A 20,050-nucleotide genomic window follows, 5' to 3' on the forward strand; every position below is an offset into this window, starting at 1 on the left:
CTCCTTTGTAATTGAAGAGGACCAGTCTGACCCAAGTGGAGAAGACTAAATCAAAAAGCAAAACATCCAAGTAAAAACAGCATCGAGGGCCTTAAACAAACCAAAAAGCCATCCTATACCCTCTCCTGTCCAAGGGTGTTACGTATGAGCCAAGCACATGTGTGTTTATCTACTAATAAGAGAATGCAAACATTCCACATGTGATTGATTTCTTATGTGCTACCATCATAAAAAAAAGTTTGTGTCTGGAATACATATTTCAGACGTGTGGCAGTTTATAAACCTGATCATACATATTATACCTACAACTTACAAAACTTTTTCTCTTTGAAATGATGTGACTCTAGAAGGTTTTCTTCTTTATTTCTGGGAAGAATCGCTTAAAGTTTCTCATTTAAGTAAGTAAAGAACTGCTCGTTTTTAGTTTGCAGAGCTTCTAACTAGTGACTCAGTGAAGAGTGATGTCATATGTTATCCTAGGACTGCTGGTGTGGTTCTCTCTGCTCACTCTAACCATTCCCCCTGTTTCTGTGGCAGGCAGTTAATCCCCGGTTTCCATCCTCTAGTCAGCTTCTTCCCAGCCAGCCACAAGCGAACAGCCTCACAAGCAGGGGAAGAAACAGGAAGTCTGACAGCTTGAGTCTGCAGTGGGACCCCTAGTGTTTTCCCACTCCATGTCCTGGCATCGTTCCCCAGAAGTACAAACACACACACACAGAGCTCCCATTGTTGCAGCCTTCCTCAGCCCACTGATCCTAATATGGAATGCAGCAGGAAACCCATGATTTCCTGACACTCGGCAAGCTGGAGGAAGCAAGGGGAAAAAACTCCATTAAAAAGCCCAGCTCTCCTCCATGTTAGATGTGACTTAGAAAATGAGAAAGATTTAGCAAAATTCCACTGTGTCTTTTGCCAGGCTAGAGACGGGGAGAGCAGAGTAAAACCCTCAGGCTGCTGAAATTTCTAGGCTGTTAGGAAGCCCCTCGAATTCTGTGAAAATGAGGGTTTCTTAAGTCACACTGAGAGCGGAAAGGGGCAGACCCTTTTCATAACTCCCTCAAGTGTGTGTTACCTTTCTTTACCAGCATGGTAAGCAACAGGGCATATCCCAGCCTCGGACATGTCTGTATGATCCAAGGTACCCAAAGTCAGACAGAGTAAACTCAAGCCTGGCACTGGCTTTCCGCCGCTTCATGTGCTTTGGAAGAAGCAGGAGAAGCAATAGCAGCAGGAGTCCCCAGCAGCTGGAGCCGCAAGAATGAACTGCAAAGAGGGAACTGACAGCAGCTGCGGCTGCAGGGGCAACGACGAGAAGAAGATGTTGAAGTGTGTGGTGGTGGGGGACGGTGCTGTGGGGAAAACCTGCCTGCTCATGAGCTACGCCAACGACGCCTTCCCAGAGGAATACGTGCCCACTGTGTTTGACCACTATGCAGGTAAGAAAAAGTGGGAAACTCTCTGCATCCAGACAAACGATGCAGGGGGCGATACCTTAAGTTCAGAGGGGCCTGGCTCATTTCTAATGTCAGTATCGGGTGCGGGCCTTGCAGTAACCAGGGAGCTTAGCGTAGCGTACAACCCAGGACTTGACTGTTGGTAGAACAATTTGTGCATCAATTTGTATGGTAACACTTTTCCCCCTTAAAGCGAATGGGTAACGCCAGGAAAATACTCTGACGTGCCCTCTAGATTTGGGGGCCAGAGCTTTTACTCAACATTTGCCTCAACATTCATTAAAATTTTACTGTGAACGTTTTTAAATGCAGTGGAATTGCATCACAATTCTTTTCTGCCAAAAAAAAAAGAATCACCACTAGACACACAAATGGTGAAAGGATTGTTCTTGCCGCTCTTTGCGTATTCACCTCATGCCATTTATAAATGAAAATGCTAAGATTAATAAAACACTCGTTTTTTCTATAACAATTGGTGCTATAATACTATAGTTTTGTTTTCCTGGGGTCATAGATTGGGGGAGAGTTTTTAAAAGGTTTTAAATATCCTTTAAGCAATCTGTATCTTAAAAGAAAAATGTTTAACATGTTTTTAAAAGTAAAAATACAAATAAAATCTGAATCATTTTAAAGTATGTCCTGAAAGGACAAAATGCACATAAAATATTTTAAAGCATGGCAGTTAAGACATTGTAGTCACAACTTGCAGGGGACCTTTCATTTTTTGAGTGTGCTAAAATTTGTAGGTGTACTTGTCTCGGTGATAGCATTATCTAAATTTTTCCATTTTGATTCTTACTTTTTTTCTTAATTTCCAAAACAAATTTTATTAAGTTTATCAAAAGCAAGTTGATGAAATTCTTCAAGCTTATAGTAGCCTACATTTTATAACTTTTTATCACAGTGATCTTTATCAGAGATCTGAGACCTCGTGAATGGAAAATTTCTCCTCCTTCATTTTGGCTTTGGGTCAGGTTCAACGAAGGGGAAATGGCCCACAGGAAACCAGCATGAGTGTCTGCTTGGCAATGTGGCCATTTGAAATCCTCCTTCTATAGAAAGTAGCTTCTTTTCCAGAACTAAGCCATCACCTAAGTCACTGCTTCCCCCTACACTTACATGATGTACAAAAATGTTACACAGCAGACAGGGAGAGAACCGCAGTGAATACAGTATCCATTTCCCAGCAGGTTTTTCTATATTTGTAGAAATTAAGAGCAAATTTTAATGCTGGCTCACTTAAGCCTTTCTGAAAATACAATAACTATGCCCAGAGAAGAACATTTTAATGAGAACAGAATAAAGAGAAGAACAGGTTGACTTTCATCTTGAGAAAAAAACTAATTATAAAATTTGAGGGTCTGCGCCTTGAGAAAGTTCCTCAGATTCTTCTCCTGAAAGCATCTTAGCAAAAGTTATTTATTCTACACCTTCTTTCTGCCAAGAAAGGGAAAGTGGCTACTTTATTTCGAAAACTTTTAAATCAAAGGTGGAACTGAAAATCTAAAGGGAGGGGCTTCAAATGCCTATGAAAATTATGTATCCAAATCCCCATGTATTCAGGGAGCCAGTTACACTATGGTATCCAGGAAAAAAGAGAATCAAGTCAGCCTATAAAAAATCTACACTAGAAATCAAACAAAGGCTGAACCACAGCTAGATTCCACTAGGCTCCAATAATTTTATATTTTAGTTATGTACACACTTACTATTGTTGAGCATTAAAGCATCTTAAAGATTTTGGCTAGTCTATTATTTTAGCTCCCAAGAAATCACAGCCACTATACTCAGAGCAATACTTTGCACATAGTAAGCATTCCTAAACATGGTTACTTTGATGTACACTTTGTACCTCTTTAAGTATATAATCATCTCATGTGGTTTCAGTAAGGTTAAAAAGAGAATGGACACATGAGCCACATATCTAGGACTGTAATGAAGTGGTCATTTCTCTTTTTTTCTTTTTTTTTTTTTTGAGACAGAGTCTTGCTCTGTCGCCCAGGCTGGAGTGCAGTGGCATGATCTCAGCTCACTGCAACTTCCACCTCCTGGGTTCAAGCGATTCTCCTGCCTCAGCCTCCTGAGTAGCTGGGACTACAAGCACACGCCACCATGCCTGGCTAATTTTTGTATTTTTAGTAGAGACAGGGTTTCACCATGCTGGCCAGGCTGGTCTTGAACTCCTTACCTCGTGTTCCGCCTGCCTCAGGCTCCTAACGTGCTGGGATTACAGGCGTGAGCCACCACGCCCAACCAGAAGTGGTCATTTCTATAAGCAGGGGGATCTTCTCCACCACAAAGACTTGAGTTCCTTTTACCAGCACTCTCCTGATATATGATCTGGTTGAACATAAATCCTTAGGCAGTCACATGAGAATCTACAATCAATTGTAAAAGAACTAAATGCCCTCTTCTCCATTTGGATCCAGTATCTAGTTCCTGGGTCCTACTGGCCTACTTTAAAATGACAACCTGCAGTTGAGTGCTGAGACTTTAGAAGCTATAGTTTAAGTCATAGAGAGCCTATCCATTGAAGACTTTTTACTAATAACTGCCCAACCCAGAAAAGTAGAGATAAAATAATAAGGATGGAAATACAACCTACTGTGCAAGATGGTGATCTCTGAAGTCAGATAGCCCGGTTCTAATACTGGCTCTGTCATTTACTCTGTGGCCTTGAGCAATTTACTTAACCTCTCTGTGCCTCAGTTATCACAAATGAGAAACAGGGACAATTAATGTATTAGAATTGTGTGTGAGAACAAAGTGATTAACATATGTAAAGTTCTTAGAACAGTGCCTCATGTAAGAGTTAGGTACATGGTAGCTATTAAGAATACAGTCTCGATACTTCCATACAGCCAGGAAAAGGAATGAAAATGTAATTAAAAGATAAAGACTACATGAAGGAAAAATGTAATTACAAGAGTATCCTTTAGAAGAGTGAGGTAGGATGGAGTGTATGTATTTTCTTCATAAAATAGTTACCGTGTTTATTGATAATTAACAAATATGTCTATATGAGGTAATAGTAATGGGATATTAAATTGGGAGGGGAAATATCAGTTTTGCATGAGTAAAAACTATGCAAAATTTTTTTGAATGAGTTTATTTTTGCAGGAAAAATCAACAACCAGCTACAAAAAACAATTTTTAAAGTTCTATGAATTCTGATGTATCCCTACCTCCTACCTACCAAAATCCAAAAGCACATCTGCTCCGTGTAGCTTTCCTTGACTCCCCAAGAATAATTCCCTGTTCCATCTCCAATCCAGTTTCACAAATTTGTTTACATCTCTAGGATCTTCCACTATTGTATAACAATTTATATGCTTCCTTATTTTCCCATCTCTGCTGTGCTGGAAACCCCTTAAGGGAAAGGAGCTGTGTCTTTCACGTCCTGTGAAATCCAATAGTCAATTCTAGTCCTCCTCTTGATCTCTTGGAAGCTTTTTTTATGGTTCATTACCCTCCTTCCTAAAACATTTTCTTGGCTTGGTTTCTGGGATGCCACATTCTCCTGGTTTTGTTTCCACTCAACAGCAAATCTTTCTCCATCTCCAATGCCATCTCCCCTCTCTCTTCCCAACCACCAAACGTTGGGAAACACTGAAACCTCGGTGTTCAGTCCCTGGGTCCTCTTCTTTATTTACACTTAGGGTATGCTTGATTGTATCTAGTTTTGTAACTTTAAACATCATTCATATCCTGATAATGCCAAAACTTGTAGCTACACCATCAAAACCCTCTGAGACTCAGATTCATATATCCAACTATTTGAATATCTAATGGGCATCTCATTCTTAACTTGTCCAAACTGAATTTTTTAACTTCTCCAATCTACTCTTCCCCTAGGCTTCCCCATGTAAGTACATGACCACTCTTTTCCACCCAGTTTCTGAAAACAAAAACTTTGGTATTGACTCCTTTCTTCCTTTGACAACATTCCCCTCCCTTTCCATTCAAACCATTAGTTATCATCCCTTCCTCCTACCAATCAGCTCAACATTCAAAATGCATCCCAAACCTGATCACTTATCACCATCTTCGTTGCCTTCACTCTTGTCCAAGCCACCATCATCTCTCATCCAAACTACTATAATCAATTCCCAACTCCCTACTTCCAATCTTGCCCCCTATCATCAATTCTCCACATAGCTGGCAGAGGGACTGTCCAAAACCCCAACTTCTCCAATCACTTCCCTAAACACTCAGACCCAACCCTATATTATGTTGTATATGATGCACTCCATGACTCAGTCACTGTTATCTCTCCAATCTCATCTCTTAACACTCTCCTCGTCAGTGTTTTTGCTGTAGCCACACTCACCATCTTGCTATTCCTCAAGCACACCCAACTCCTTCCCTTGAAGAGTTTGTACTTGCTTTTTCCCCAGTCTCATACTATTCCGCTAGATCCCCCATAGCTTCAATTGACCACATTATTTAATGCATGTGTGCTTGCACACACACACACCACACACACACTCTCTCTTTAACCTATCTTGCCACATCTTTCATTATAATAGTTAATACTACCTGATATTATATATGTATTTGCTATCTCCAGCTTCAAAAAACAAAGTCCCACATGTTATAGACTCTCAACAGACTCTCAACTCAGATTATTCTCAACTGAATAAATGAATTACTATGTCTTCGCAATCTTAGTCCTTCCAACACTTAGATAGTTTCTGGTCCATTAAAACTTTGATGAATAAATGAACAAATTGCTTGTCCAATAGATATCTCTTTAGGAATGAACATACAAAAATGTTTATCACATTTATTCATTTCTGAACTATTTTATTCAAATTTTAAATAATCATTTTATCCCCACTGTAATTGTAAATAGCATTGAATTTTCTTTTTTTTCTTTTTTTTTTTTTTTTTTTTGTGAGATGGGGTCTCGCTCTGTCGCCAGGCTGGCGTGCAGTCAGCTCACTGTAACCTCTGCCTCCCAGGTTCAAGCGATTCTCCTGCCTTAGCCTCCCAAGTAGCTGGGACTATAGGCATGTGCCACCACGCCCAGCTAATTTTTTTCTATTTTTAGTAGAGACGGGATTTCACCGTGTTGGCCAGGATGGTCTTGATCTCTTGACCTCGTGATCTGCCCACCTCAGCCTCCTAAAGTGCTGGGATTACAGGTGTGAGCCACCACACCCAGCCAGCACTGAATTTTCTTGACCTAAGTGGCCAGTGTCACATCTACTGAATAGCTTAACTATATAATGTGTAAATATCACTTGGGATTCCTTCATTTACATTATATTCAAAAGCTGACATACATTTTGGGTGCCTCACTCAAACTCCTCTGGTTCTAACATACAGAGCATATTTCAGAGTAACCCTAAGTTTGGCTGACGGCTAGGTCTAAAGGGTAGGAGCAGTAGGATGAAGGTGGGAAAAGTCACTCTTGTTTATTACAAGTGTGCCTAAGAAACAACCCTGGGCTCTGCTCCTTACTCCCTTCCAGGGATGAATCAATGTGTCCTAACAATCTTTAGAGCTTTCACAGCTTACCGTGGAAGAACTGCATTTCTTTCCCCATCCTATCTTTAGTTTTGAGTTTTGTAGCAGACCCCTCACTGGTAAAATATTCTTACTGATTAATGTTTCACTTGACATATAGCCTAAGGATAAGAGCTCCATTTTGAATTTAGATTGTATGTTGAGTTAGATTGAGTACATGGTTTATATGTCGGGGTACATAGGTGTGTAAAATAAGCTCATTCCAGCTGAAACCTCTTTATGATGTTCACCATTTCCACCATCCTCTGTATTATTTTGTCTGTGAATATTTCTTCTATCACCCACCCTCCTAGAGCTTCTTTGTTGAAAGCCATCAAATTTGGAAAACCACATGAAGCCACTATTTGCAAACCCAGGCTGCCTATGCAGGAAATTAACACAATTCATGGAAAGAAGAGAAATCCAGTTATTCTATCAGCTGATTGAGATGTAAAAGGAAGTTGTTTTTACAGAAAGCTGAAGGTCAGTTCTAACTTTTTCCACTTAGTTAAATGGTGATCAGCCCGAAGTAGACAGTCATAACCTTAATGGCCAGAGCAGGGGGTGGGAAACAGGTCCAACCCACAGGGGAAAAAAATAACATAATTATAATAAATAGTGAATAAAAATAAAGTCCCAGGTTTATAAAAGGTTGTGACATAGTTCTGCTCATTTGGGAAAATTTATTCAGAAGTTTCTCTTTTGCTCTTTCTGAAGACACCTGAGAGTCTCTCATATCTGTAATCCCAGTGCTTTGGGAAGCCAATGCACAAGGATCCCTTGAGCCTAGAAGTTTAAAGTTATAAGGAGCCATGATCTTGCAACTGCACTATGACCAGGGCAACAGAGCAAGACTTCATCTCTAAAAAAAAATTATGGATACATTAATGGTTGTTCTTATTTACTTATAGAGTATACATGATGTTTTGACATAGGCATATAATGGGTAATGATTAAATCTGGGTAACTGGTATATCCATAACCTCAAACATCTATCATTACTTTGTGTTGGGAACATTCTAAATCTACTCTTCTAGTTATTTTGAAATATACAATAAATTATTGTTAACTATAGTCACTCTGTTGTTCTACTGAATACTAGATTTTATTCCATCTAACTGTATTTTTGTACCTTGTACCAAATAGCCAACCCTTCTTTATCATAAGATGCTATCATTTTCTCAACTTTCCTGACGAACAATTCCTGGCACAAAGATACTACTCTATTTCCCTCAAGGCTAAATTTCTTGTAATGGGGTAAGTGGAGGCCATGGAATAGTAAACAATATAAGCAGTATATAGCTAATAACAATAAAAGAGCCACTGTTAGTTAGGACCTGCTATTAACAAGTAAACCCAAACATGTAAGGGATTAACTCAATGGCAAGGTATTCCTTGCTCATGTGATGCTCTTGAGCAGGTATTCAAGTCAGTAGGGCTGCTTTCTTCTATGTGGTCATTTAAGGTCTCAGGCTTCTCACATCTGGTAACTCTGACATCCCCTAGGATTTCAGTTATCTGCATCCACACAGCCTAATGAGAAAGAGCATGGAGAAACTTGAATGGAAAGTTTTATGGGCTAGGCCTGGAAGTGACAAACTTCATTTTCAATCACACTGCATAGGAGTTTATTTAGTCACAAGGCCACGCCTCACTGTAAAGGAGGCTGGGGGGAAAGCCCCTCTATGTGCCCAAAAGAGGGAAGAATGGATTTTGATGGAAGCTAGCAATCTCTGCCTGTATCAGACTCTGTGGCCACCAAATATCCTTGCACATTTTTTCCCACATGTAAAAAAAACTCACTCTTTTCCCCAGAAGGACCACCTAGAGTTGCATTCTGGCACTGCAACTGTGTCAAAGACCAGCATCTGTTAAGTGATGCATGATTCTGTTCATTTGATCTAAATGTGACTCCTTGTGATCCAATAAAAGACAAATTATCTACCCATATACACCATTTGCCCTGTGCAATGGTGGAACAGGAATGGGATAATCAAAACATTCAAACTCCCTTTAAGAAAGGGAAGAATGGGAGACACATTGCAATAATAGAATTCTGATGACAATCCTGATAGTGTCATCTATTAATGGAATCCAGAAACAATCATTTTCTAACTCTTTGAACCCATGAAAATCTGTGTTCTATCAATCTCAGCTTTAAAAACAACCAATTCATCTCCTCCCTTTCTTATAACACCTTGCTAAATACGTAAAATAACAATTAATACATACAAACATTCTGTCATTTTCCGGTCTCTTCATAGAGTACTATGGACTCAGTGGGAAGTAGCTTTACCTTCCAGGTTTCACAGACAATAGTTTTACAAAATGTTTTGCCACAGTATAACACAGATCATCTTTCCAACCTGCTCTGTTTTGTCACCATCTGCCACCTAACAGCTAAGCCAACAGCACATGTATTTTCAGGTTTTTGTAATGATGGCACCATACTACTAGGTAAGCTAAGATGTGTAACAAATAGGCCAAAATATATAAGGGTTCAAACTATTACAATCCTATTTTCTTACATAATTACAACATGTATTTTAGATTTAGAGGGTACATGTGCAGGTTTGTTAGCTGGGTATATTGCATGATGCTGACATTTAGGATATGAATGATCTTGTCACCCAGGTGGTGAGTACAATACCCAATAGTTAGTTTTCTGACCCTCGCCCTCTTCCTTCCCTTCCCAACTAGTGGTCCCCAGTATCTATTGGTGCCATCTTCCTGTCCATGTGTACCCAGTGTTTACCTCCCACTTATAAGTGAGAACTAATGTAGTATTTGGTTTTCTGTTTCTATGTTACTTTGCTTAGGATAATGGCCTCCAGCTGCATCCATGTTGCTGCAAAAGACATGATTTCATTCTTTTTTCTGGCTACATAGGATTCCGTATTGTATATGTACCACATTTTCTTTATCCAATCCACCAATGATGGGCATCTATGTTGATTCCATGTCTTTGCCGTTGTGAATAATACTGCAATGAACATGTAAGTTCATGTGTCTTTTTGGCATAATGATTTATTTTCTTTTGGATATATACCCAGTAATAGGATTGCTGGGTAGAATCCTGCTTTTGGTCAGATAAGAGACCTTGGCAGGTCTTCAGGTTGGTGAGATAGTTCTGTTCCATGTTGTCATTCAGGGATCTACATTTTTCCATCTTGTTACCCTGCCATCATCTAGGGCTTTGTGGTGCTCTGTATCTAGACATTAGAAGATGAAAGACTATGGAGGAGTAAGGGTAGGGAGTGGTGGTATGGGCCAGGCTGACAGGTGGCATGCATCACTTCTGTTCACATTTCACTGGAGAGAACTTAAACTGTAGGCCACACATTATCACAAGAAAGGCCAGCTATGTGCCCAAAGAAGGGACAAACAGACTTTAATAGACACTTAGTCATCTTCACCATAGTCATTAAGTTGAAATTGCTTATACCAAATACAATACGCACAGATAAACATATCAACTGCCTTAGCACCATATTTAACTCCCTATTTATTCCACTACATATGACGTACCTATATTTCCCAAACTTGCCTGGGAAATATAAGCTTTTCTTCTTGTCATAAGAAAAGCTTACTTGTTAAAAATGCAGATTCTTTGGTCCATATAAGGGCTTCTACACCAGACCCATTTAGAGACAGAGCTGTGAATATGAACGTCAATAAGCTTCGTAGACATTTCTAATTAAGTAGAACTTGTGACACTGCTGTTTTAGAGTTCAAACCCATTTAGATATCACAAATGTATATAGTTTCAGCTAATGTGACTTAGTAGGTTCAGAAAACCCTTCTTTATGCTGTAATGGTGCCTATGAATCAAGCCAAAAGGAGCAATTCTATAGTCAACCATCCATCAGTAAAAAGCAATTTAAAAACAGATATGCATGTAAAATTTCTTGACTTGGGAGTTTCCAGCAGATTGTGCCAAACAGAAAAGGCCTTTAGTGCCTCTTGGAAACAGCTAGCAAATTCCTAAGTGAGGAACCAGGGTGCTCTCAAAAAAGATCTGTACCTGTGGTGGGGACATAGAGAGCTCCTGGAAGAAGGAGAATACAGAAGGCTAAGAACAGAAAGTATTGGGAGAGGGCTGGTGCAGGGTGGGAGGAGAAGCCTCAGGGAGTCAGACTAGAGGCAAGTGGGAATTCTGATGCATAGCAGTAAGGAGACTAACCTTACTTACCCAAGGGCAGCCACGGGTAGACAAGTACCAGCTGCTGGAGGAAAAGCCTTGAGCTTGGGCATAATCTGTAAAGCTACATATGTGTGAATCACTCTGCCAGTGAAATAAATAATCAACATGACTGTAAGACCTTCAGAGGGGTCACTGAGGGAAATTAGAGAGCACCTGCCCTCATGGGAAGAGGCAAAGGAGTCTTTAAAAAACAGGAAAGAGCCTGGGATCTTTGGGGTGGTTTTGATGCAGTTGTGTTTTGGAAGCTATGATTTGTTGTTCCACATTCATCCAGCCTTGTGATTATGAAATGAACAGTAAACATCTGTTTCCTCTCTGCAAATCCTTCTGTTCTTCTTCATGCTTTGACCTAACATTTGGGGAAAAGGGAAGAAAACAAAAACAGAAAACCTCTTACAGTACAAGTTCCCTGAGTCCAAAAAGACCTCTACTTAGGTCTTCCTGAAGGAGAGATGCATAAATGTGGGGAGAGGCAGATATTTTGTAACCGGAACTCAGCCACCCTTATCTGGACAGCCAGTTTACAATCACTCTTACTAAACGGGGACCAAGCCTTCCTTTAGTCTCTCCAGCTGTTTTAATACAAACTGGTAAATCAACTGGATCCAGATTGCCAACAAGAGAGAAACAACACTCTGCATGGCCTGAGCAGAATGCACCACAATGAACAGAATGATTCCTGATCTTTTTGCAGCAAGTTACTTAATTATCTAACATTAAGTAGCTGAGTATTTACTGTATGTCCAGCCCTGTGTTGCCTTTGTTATCTTGCTTGAGCTTCACGTTATCTCTAGGTAGTAAGTATCCTCATTCCACAGATAAGAAAACCGAAGCTCAGAGAAGTGACATGTCCAACGTCACTCAGCAAAGAAATAGCAGAATTGGGATTCAAAACTATCAGCTCCGCAAAGGGGGCCCACTCTGATTAAGTTGGTCCACCTTTCAAAACCTATTTATCTCCTCTGTCATTATAATTTTCTTTGTTTATTTAATTTTCCATGGCTTGTCTCCCCCTAGAATATACAATTCCTGAAGGCAGGGCCCTTTCTGTCTTGTTTACTTTTATGTCCTCCATACCCGGGAATGAGCCTACAATATAATATAGCCACCCAGAACTGTTTGTTGAATGAATGAATGAATGAATGAATGACATCCAAGAGTCTCAGTCTTAACCAGTGCACTACACTGAAGTTAGCATCTTATGTGGACACTCAGGATAATTTTCTATGTTGAAATTATTTTATCCTCCCACATGCTGAAAGGCTATATTGCAAGCACCATGAGCATACGTTAAAATAGATTATATTCACCTTATTTAAAACTTGTAAAAAAATTGTTTTCTGTGGAAAAGAAAACACCAAAAGGTTTTGCTTCCAGTCAAATTTTAAGCTTATGAGTTCTGAGTGATTTAGCTAGGCATAAAGTTGTTTTCCTAATTATATTGAGGATTTCTGTTCTACCTCTGTTATATTCTGATGCTATATCCTAGAGGCAAAGGGAAAAACTTAATTACTTGAAGTATGTGCTGCATACATTTTTTCAAATAATGAGATTAATTAAGAGGAAAAATAATAAGCAAGTAGTCTCCTTAATATATGCCAGGTACAAACCTCCTAAGAATTGTGAAGAATGTTCATAAAATCTAACTGTTCATCTCTTAGAAAGTACACCAATTTTCAACTGGTATGCTTGCAAGAGATGCAATGACTGTGTTCACATTCATTCATAATGGGGCACTTTATACTTGTCAAAGTAAGAATTATTAGGAGGAAAACAAGGCTATGCTCTCTCTCCTCAGGAGTCTTCCTCTCTGCTCATATTGAATTAGCTTGCACTGGAAGCACTAAATGCTTTTTTTTCTAAACTAAAATGAATTTCATATGACATTTGCAATAGTTCAAGCTGCTAAATAAGAGCTTTAAGAGTTTTCCATAGTAAACACACTTTTAACCAAACTTTTCAAAAGAGACAAAGAGTTGATGCTACATCTTAAGTGTCAATATTAGGCATAAACTTTGCTGTAGAGATTCTACTCTATTCATTTCATTCATTTAGCCTCTTAATAAGTCTCCATATCATGTTCTTTCTTTTGGATAAACTAAATCTGTCAGGCTGGTCAGAGCCATTTTCTTTCCCTCAAGCTGAGCAAAGATGAAGAACACCTCATTATTATCCTCAGAATAATTACTCTTCATGTATTTCAAGACCTAGAAAATTCTCATCTCTGTCATCCTCGGATGATACACCCAGATCCTTCTCACTCCCCCATAGCTACTTGACCTATTCTTTCCCCCTTTTTTAATGGACAGCTTTTCATGTATTCACTGCAAGTCAATCACAAACAACTTGCATTTCCAATCTACAGCAAGCACACAGTCACTCTTGCACTTTTTGGCAGGAATAGGCATCTTGTCAACATGGTTAGGTGCAGTCCTAACAGGATGTAAACTCTAAATAGTCTTTTAGATTACCTCTTTTTCTTTTTTCCCCTTTTTCTTTTTTCCCCTAGGTATGCAAGTTAATTTAGGTCAACCTAATTAAATGTAGACAACCGAAGTCACCAATATGAGAGTACTACATTTCTCTTCTGGCATTTTAATAAATCTCCATTCAATTATCCCAGGTTTATCTACATTATAATATCATGTTAAGGCTTTCAAAAGACAGGATCTCTTTAGATCTAAGAATTAGTATCATTGTGGGATCTTCATATAAGTTCAAGGGACCACATGACACCTAATTAGAAATGCCTATGAAGCTTATGAAATTCATATTCATAGCTCTGTCTTTAAATGGGTCTGGTTTAGAAGCCCTTTTATGGACCCAAAAATCTGCATTTTTAACAAGTAAGCTTTTCTTATGACCAGGCAAGTTTGGGAAATATAGGTATGTCATGGCACTTGAAGAGCATACTTAATCTTGGCTCAACAGTTTTTGGTATCATAGGAGGCATTTTCGTCCTTGTGATTACATAGATCACTGTGTTTTATAGTAATGAATATGGTATCATTTTAATAGACAGTCTAGTTTTACTAAGATTTAGTATGCAGTACATTACACTTCATCTTGAGTTATTCTTTTGCTTCATTCATTTCCTACCGGTTAACACATTAAAAGCTTCTTAAGGTTAGTGCACATCAGCCAAACATCCTATTTAGCAACCTCACCAACTGCTACAGATCCAATTCCAGTTTCACAAAAGATACTCTATACCAGGGTAATCTAGAACTCATCAGATTTTCTGGACACAGAAAGAAATCTTAGGCTCTAAGCTGTAAACAATCCCTGAGACAACTACAATTGACCACAAGTTATCTTGGAGCCTACTATTTCATCAACTAACCTTAAGTATAGCATATACAAAGCAGAAGAAATGGATTTGTGTCATCATAAAAGTTGTTATATGTGGTTCCTCAAGTAATTTCCAAGACTCTAACTGATGTCCGAGTGTTGCACTTATGGTAGGAGAGGAAGAGTAGAAGACGGTTGGGATATAGATAAATAGATATATAGCTTCAATGTCACAAGGAGCTAGTAAATTTACCATAGTTTTCATTTGTGATGTCCTTACTGCCTCAGCTTTCCTATCTTTCACCATCTCTTGAGCAATTTAGAAGCCTGTTCCCTGTGAAATGAGGAAGAGAATTATATTTTATTGGCAGACACTTAGCTCCACTTTTACAGCCAGTATCTAGTTATTCCCATAAACCCTGCAATTAACTCAGAGCCCAGAAAAGAGCACCACTCAGAGCATTCTGAGGGTGAAAAAGGTCAGCCACAGAAGGATCCATTTGTTCAGTAAAAAAATGTTAGCATTTTTCCACTTCTTTGAAAATGGGGACCAGTACCTTTAAACAAAGTATCTGATAATGGTGACTTCAGAGGATTTAATGCACTTTTTTTTTTTCATTTCATGGTTGTTAAAATCAGGAATCTACTAATCAAGAAAAATTGTTGTTTCTTATTTAGGCTTTTTGCCTTCTTCTACTTCTTTTTTAAAGGTTTCTAAACTTTCTTTGGTATGTGCATTAAGAGTTCTCTTTTCTGGCTGGGCATGGTGGCTCACACCTATAATCCCAGCACTTTGGGAGGCTGAGGCGGAAGGATCACAAGGTCAGGAGATCAAGACCATCCTGGTCAACATGGTGAAACCCTGTCTCTACTAAAAATACAAAACTTAGCTGTGTGTGCTGGCGCACGCCTGTAGTCCCAGCTACTTGGGAGGCTGAGGCACGAGAATCACTTGAACCCAGGAGGCGGAGGTTGCAGTGAGCCAAGGTCGCACCACTGCACTCCAGCCTGGCAACAGAGCAAGACTGCGTCTCAAAAAAAAAAGTTCTCTTTTCCTCCCCCTCTGTAGTATCTCTGTCTGGTGAATTTCTACATGAAGGGGAACACACATCTCTCTAAGAGAAAGGCAGCAGTACATTAACTTAACGAGCAGCTCCTGATAAGCCATATTTCAGGGTAGTACTATTTAAATTTCATCTTTTATTAAGGAATAAAAATACTTAAAATATTCTAATGGTATATATGAGAATCATAGAAATTCAGTTATGGAAATTATGCTGCGATGCAAGGGGAATGAAGAAGGACTGCATATTTCTTCTTTGGTAAATTAATCAGAGATTCTGAAGAAATAGTGCAAGTCTATCTCCAAGCAATGTCTATCAAATCTACAGAAAGATAAAATTAAGTAATATCTTTCTCTGTGATTCTTCAAGGACAAGGTTTTTTTAATCCCCATTATTTGTTCTGCTAGGATTCATTAGTGTCCTCTCTTTGGTGCAGACAGTGATCCTCTTCTATTACTCCCCAAACTTCTGCCCTTTTCTCATTATAATATCAAGTCTCTTAATACCTGGGTGATAAAAAAAAATCTGTACGATAAACCCCCATGACACAAATTTACCTATGTAACAAACCTGCACATGTACCCCTGAACTTAAAAGTTAAAAAAAAAAATCTAGTTGGTTACATTAAATAGAAAAAATAACAAAAACCAACCAACCAAACAAAATTCAGGTCTCAGAAACAAGAAGATTCCATGTAATCTAGGGAGGAAGACAAGCCAAGGAACCACCCAGTGCCCAGAAATCCTGGCTGGGCAGCTCCATCTCATTGGCCAGGAGGTGTGCTTTCAAAAGAAAGCTCTGCCTGGAATCCTGTTCCGTTACATCAGAGTAGGCACCTAACTTAAGGGAGCTGGATATCCTTAGAAAAGATCGAAGTGTTCCCTGGAATACCAAAGACTGCACTTTTAACTTGACTTCCCAAACTCCTTCCTCCCTCATATACACTATCCTTCAATGGCTAATGATACAGAAATTCAAAAAGCAAAACAGAATTTTTTACTAAAGAATCTGACACTCTGTTCTATTTCTAAATATCTATACTGTGTTTGGTCTCTTGAGGCAATAAGACCCCACAAACTTTCCTACTTCGCCTCTATTGTCTCTCAGCTACAGAGACACCCTCTAAAAGAGCTGCTCAGGCTGGGCACAGTGGCTCACACCTGTAATCCCAGCACTTTGGGAGTCCAAGGCAGGGAGATTGCATGAGTCCAGGAGTTCGAGACCAGCCTGGGCAACATGAGGAGACCCTGTCTCTACAAAAAAAATTTTAAATGAGCCAGACGTGGTGGTGCACAGTTGTGGTCCTAGCTACATAGGAGGCTGAGGTGGGAGGATCGCTTGAGCCCAGGAGATCGAGGCTGCAATGAGCCATGATCGAGCCACTGAACTGAGCTTGGGCAAAAGAGTGAGACTCTGTCTCAAAATATATATATATATATATATATATATATATATATATATATATACATATATACATATATCTGCTCCTAATCCCTCTGCCAGGCTCTTCCTTCTAACAAGGCAAGCCTCTTTCTTCCTGTCACACATGAGCTTAGAGTAGGTACTTGGTAATAAATGCTGATTCTATTTCTAGCACTGGAGAATGGTGATAGCATTCTCTGACATTAGAAATAAAATCAGCATTATATATGAAAGGATACAGCAATTTTCCAGTGTCAGAAACAAAACGGAATCCCCAGTGATGAGAACTGTGTTACGCATCTCCCATGGATGTGCCCAAGGAGTTCATTTTAAACTCCAAAATGAGAAATTTAAACTAGACAGTTTGAATATGACATTATCATGCAATTTCCAAAGTAGTCGTGGCATCCCCCTTCAGAGGCTCTGGGAAGATTTCGGTGTGAGTGGATTCACTACATAATGGGCGCAGCCTAGTGTTGTGGTGGATCTGAATGTCAAGAGAACAAAGGCAGAAGAATGTCATTTTTTTTTAATACTTTAAGTTCTAGGGTACACGTGCACAATGTGCAGGTTTGTTACACATGTATACATGTGCCATGATGGGGTGCTGCACCCATTAACTTGTCATTTACATTAGGTATATCTCCTAATGCTATCCCTCCCCCCTCCCCCCACCCCACAACAGGCCCCAGTGTGTGATGTTCCCCTTCCTGTGTCCATGAGTTCTCATTGTTCAATTCCCACCTATGAGTGAGAACATGCGGTGTTTGGTTTTTTGTCCTTGCGATAGTTTGCTGAGAATGATGGTTTCCAGTTTCATCCATGTTCCTACAAAGGACATGAACTCATCCTTTTTTATGGCTGCATAGTATTCCATGGTGTATATGTGCCACATTTTCTTAATCTAGTCTATCATTGATGGACATTTGGGTTGGTTCCAAGTCTTTGCTATTGTGAATAGTGCCACAATAAACATACGTGTGCATGTGTCTTTGGGTACATACCCAGTAATGGGATGGCTGGGTCAAATGGTGTTTCTAGTTCTAGATCCCTGAGGAATCACCACACTGACTTCCACAATGGTTGAACTAGTTTACAGTCCCACCAACAGTATAAAAGTGTTTCTATTTCTCCACATCCTCTCCAGCACCTGTTGTTTCCTGACTTTTAAATGATCGCCATTCTAACTGGTGTGAGATGGTATCTCATTGTGATTTTGATTTGCATTTCTCTGATGGCCAGTGATGATGAGCATTTTTTCATGTGTCTGTTGGCTGTGTAAATGTCTTCTTTTGAGAAGTGTCTGTTCATATCCTTTGCCTACTTTTTGATGGGGTTGTTTTTTTCTTGTAAATTTGTTTGAGTTCATTGTAGATTCTGGATATTAGCCCTTTGCCAGATGAGTAGATTGCAAAAATTTTCTCCCATTTTGTAGGTTGCCTGTTCACTCTGATGGTATTTTCTTTTGCTGTGCAGAAGCCCTTTAGTTTAATTAGATCCCATTTGTCAATTTTGGCTTTTGTTGCCATTGCTTTCTTTTGGTGTTTTAGACATGAAGTCCTTGCCCATAAGAATGCAACTTTTTAAAAAGCATTTTATTTATTGCCCTCTTCACCTCTGTGTTTCTGGAGAACACAAAGGAGCTAGGGAAGGAAGGACACAGCTCCTCCTGCTCTCAACTCACCTATCATTGATGAATGACAAAGGGCAAGAAGGAGTCAGAGCAGGGTCTGGGCTCATGAGCAAATCAGTGGACCCTGAGTTTGTTTTTCACAGAATTCAGAGATGCCAGTCGCGTGTGAAGATGCTCCATCTTGGAGAAACTTTCTCCAAGTTTTATCCACACTGCTGGGTAGAGTTGAGAAGCAGTGGTCAGCCATCTGGACTATTGGTTCTGGTGGGACCTATTGGTCTAGCAAAGAGGTCCTATTATCCTCTGTCTCCAAGGCCCCACCCAGCTTCTCTGTGTTGAACCCCCACCCTTGACAGATGACTCTTCCTTAGTGTTACAGATCACTTTTCTCTCCTCTTCATCCAAGTTTATATTTACACATGGCATGTTTAACAATTACCCTACTCTCCCATCATCTCAGGATCTACAAGTTGAGTATTGCCCAAAACTCCATTCTCACATCCCCCTATATCAGTGTTTCTCTTACCAGGAGGTAATTATTATCTTCAGAGTTTCATGGGAAAGTTATGAAATATTCATAGAGGCTAACTTTCATACCTATCCCATTAGTTCAGTGCTGGGAAGGATGTTTTAAATGTGAATATCCCAACCTTGAATTTCAAGGACAGCCCTGGAAGAAAAGACAGAGAAAGGCAGAGACAGAGATACAAAGACTTCATCTCTCTTGGTGGTACAAGAAAGAGGGAGATATATTAATATATTCCTCGAGTATTGTCCTCCAATACCCCTACACAAACTCTGCTTTTTCAGATTAGGGTTCAACGTCATCGTTAAAAGATGACGTCAACATGTTTTAATTTTTTCCATGAAAGCTCTTTAAAAGTTTTTATAGTCTGATTTCATAGTCCAACTTCACTCAATCCTGAGAGCCTCTAAAAATAGCTTGTTGAGCAAATTTATTACCACAACCCGCAATCTCTCTCCAATATTTAATTTTACATTGAAACCAGGTATTTAGGAAATAACCTGTCTTCTTGATAACACAGTGCTCCAGGGGTCCCCAGGTAACTAACTAATCCTTTGCTAGCCAAACACTCCCAAGAAATCACAAATTATATAATGCACATGAAAGTGTTTGTGTGCTGGAAAGCACTATAAAATGTTATTGTTTCTTATTAGTAATAAATCACTTAATTTATTAAATGTGCCAGGAGTGCAGAATGACATAAGGTGTAATTAGCCACAAGGCACAGCAAAATCATAAAACCAAAGACATCCTCTTTCCCCAACACTGCATCTCTAAGAATGTAGTTAATCTTTATTTGTTCCTTCACACATGCATAAGCAATATGAATACATGAGTGCAGAAATAGGGCTCAGAACTGGACGTCTCTGCTTCATGTACTGTAACTCATGCACACGGTCTTGTTCCTTTTATGGGTCTAAATGCCTCCAAGCTGTTTGCATTATC

At 39.4% G+C, this 20,050-nt stretch overlaps 1 protein-coding gene across 1 annotated transcript in view; it reads left to right on the top strand.

The window, feature by feature from the left end:
* Positions 1–718: 718 nt before the first annotated feature.
* Positions 719–20,050, top strand: part of RHOJ (ras homolog family member J) — a 90,243-nt gene continuing 70,911 nt past the window's right edge. Inside the window, exon 1 of the mRNA XM_030811859.1 lies at positions 719–1,436. Coding sequence (XP_030667719.1) covers positions 1,259–1,436 — 178 coding nt within the window. The 5' untranslated portion in view covers positions 719–1,258. The remainder of the gene's footprint in view (positions 1,437–20,050) is intronic.

The sequence above is a fragment of the Nomascus leucogenys genome, chromosome 1a, assembly GCF_006542625.1.
Source record: "Nomascus leucogenys isolate Asia chromosome 1a, Asia_NLE_v1, whole genome shotgun sequence".
Classification (NCBI taxonomy): domain Eukaryota; kingdom Metazoa; phylum Chordata; class Mammalia; order Primates; family Hylobatidae; genus Nomascus; species Nomascus leucogenys.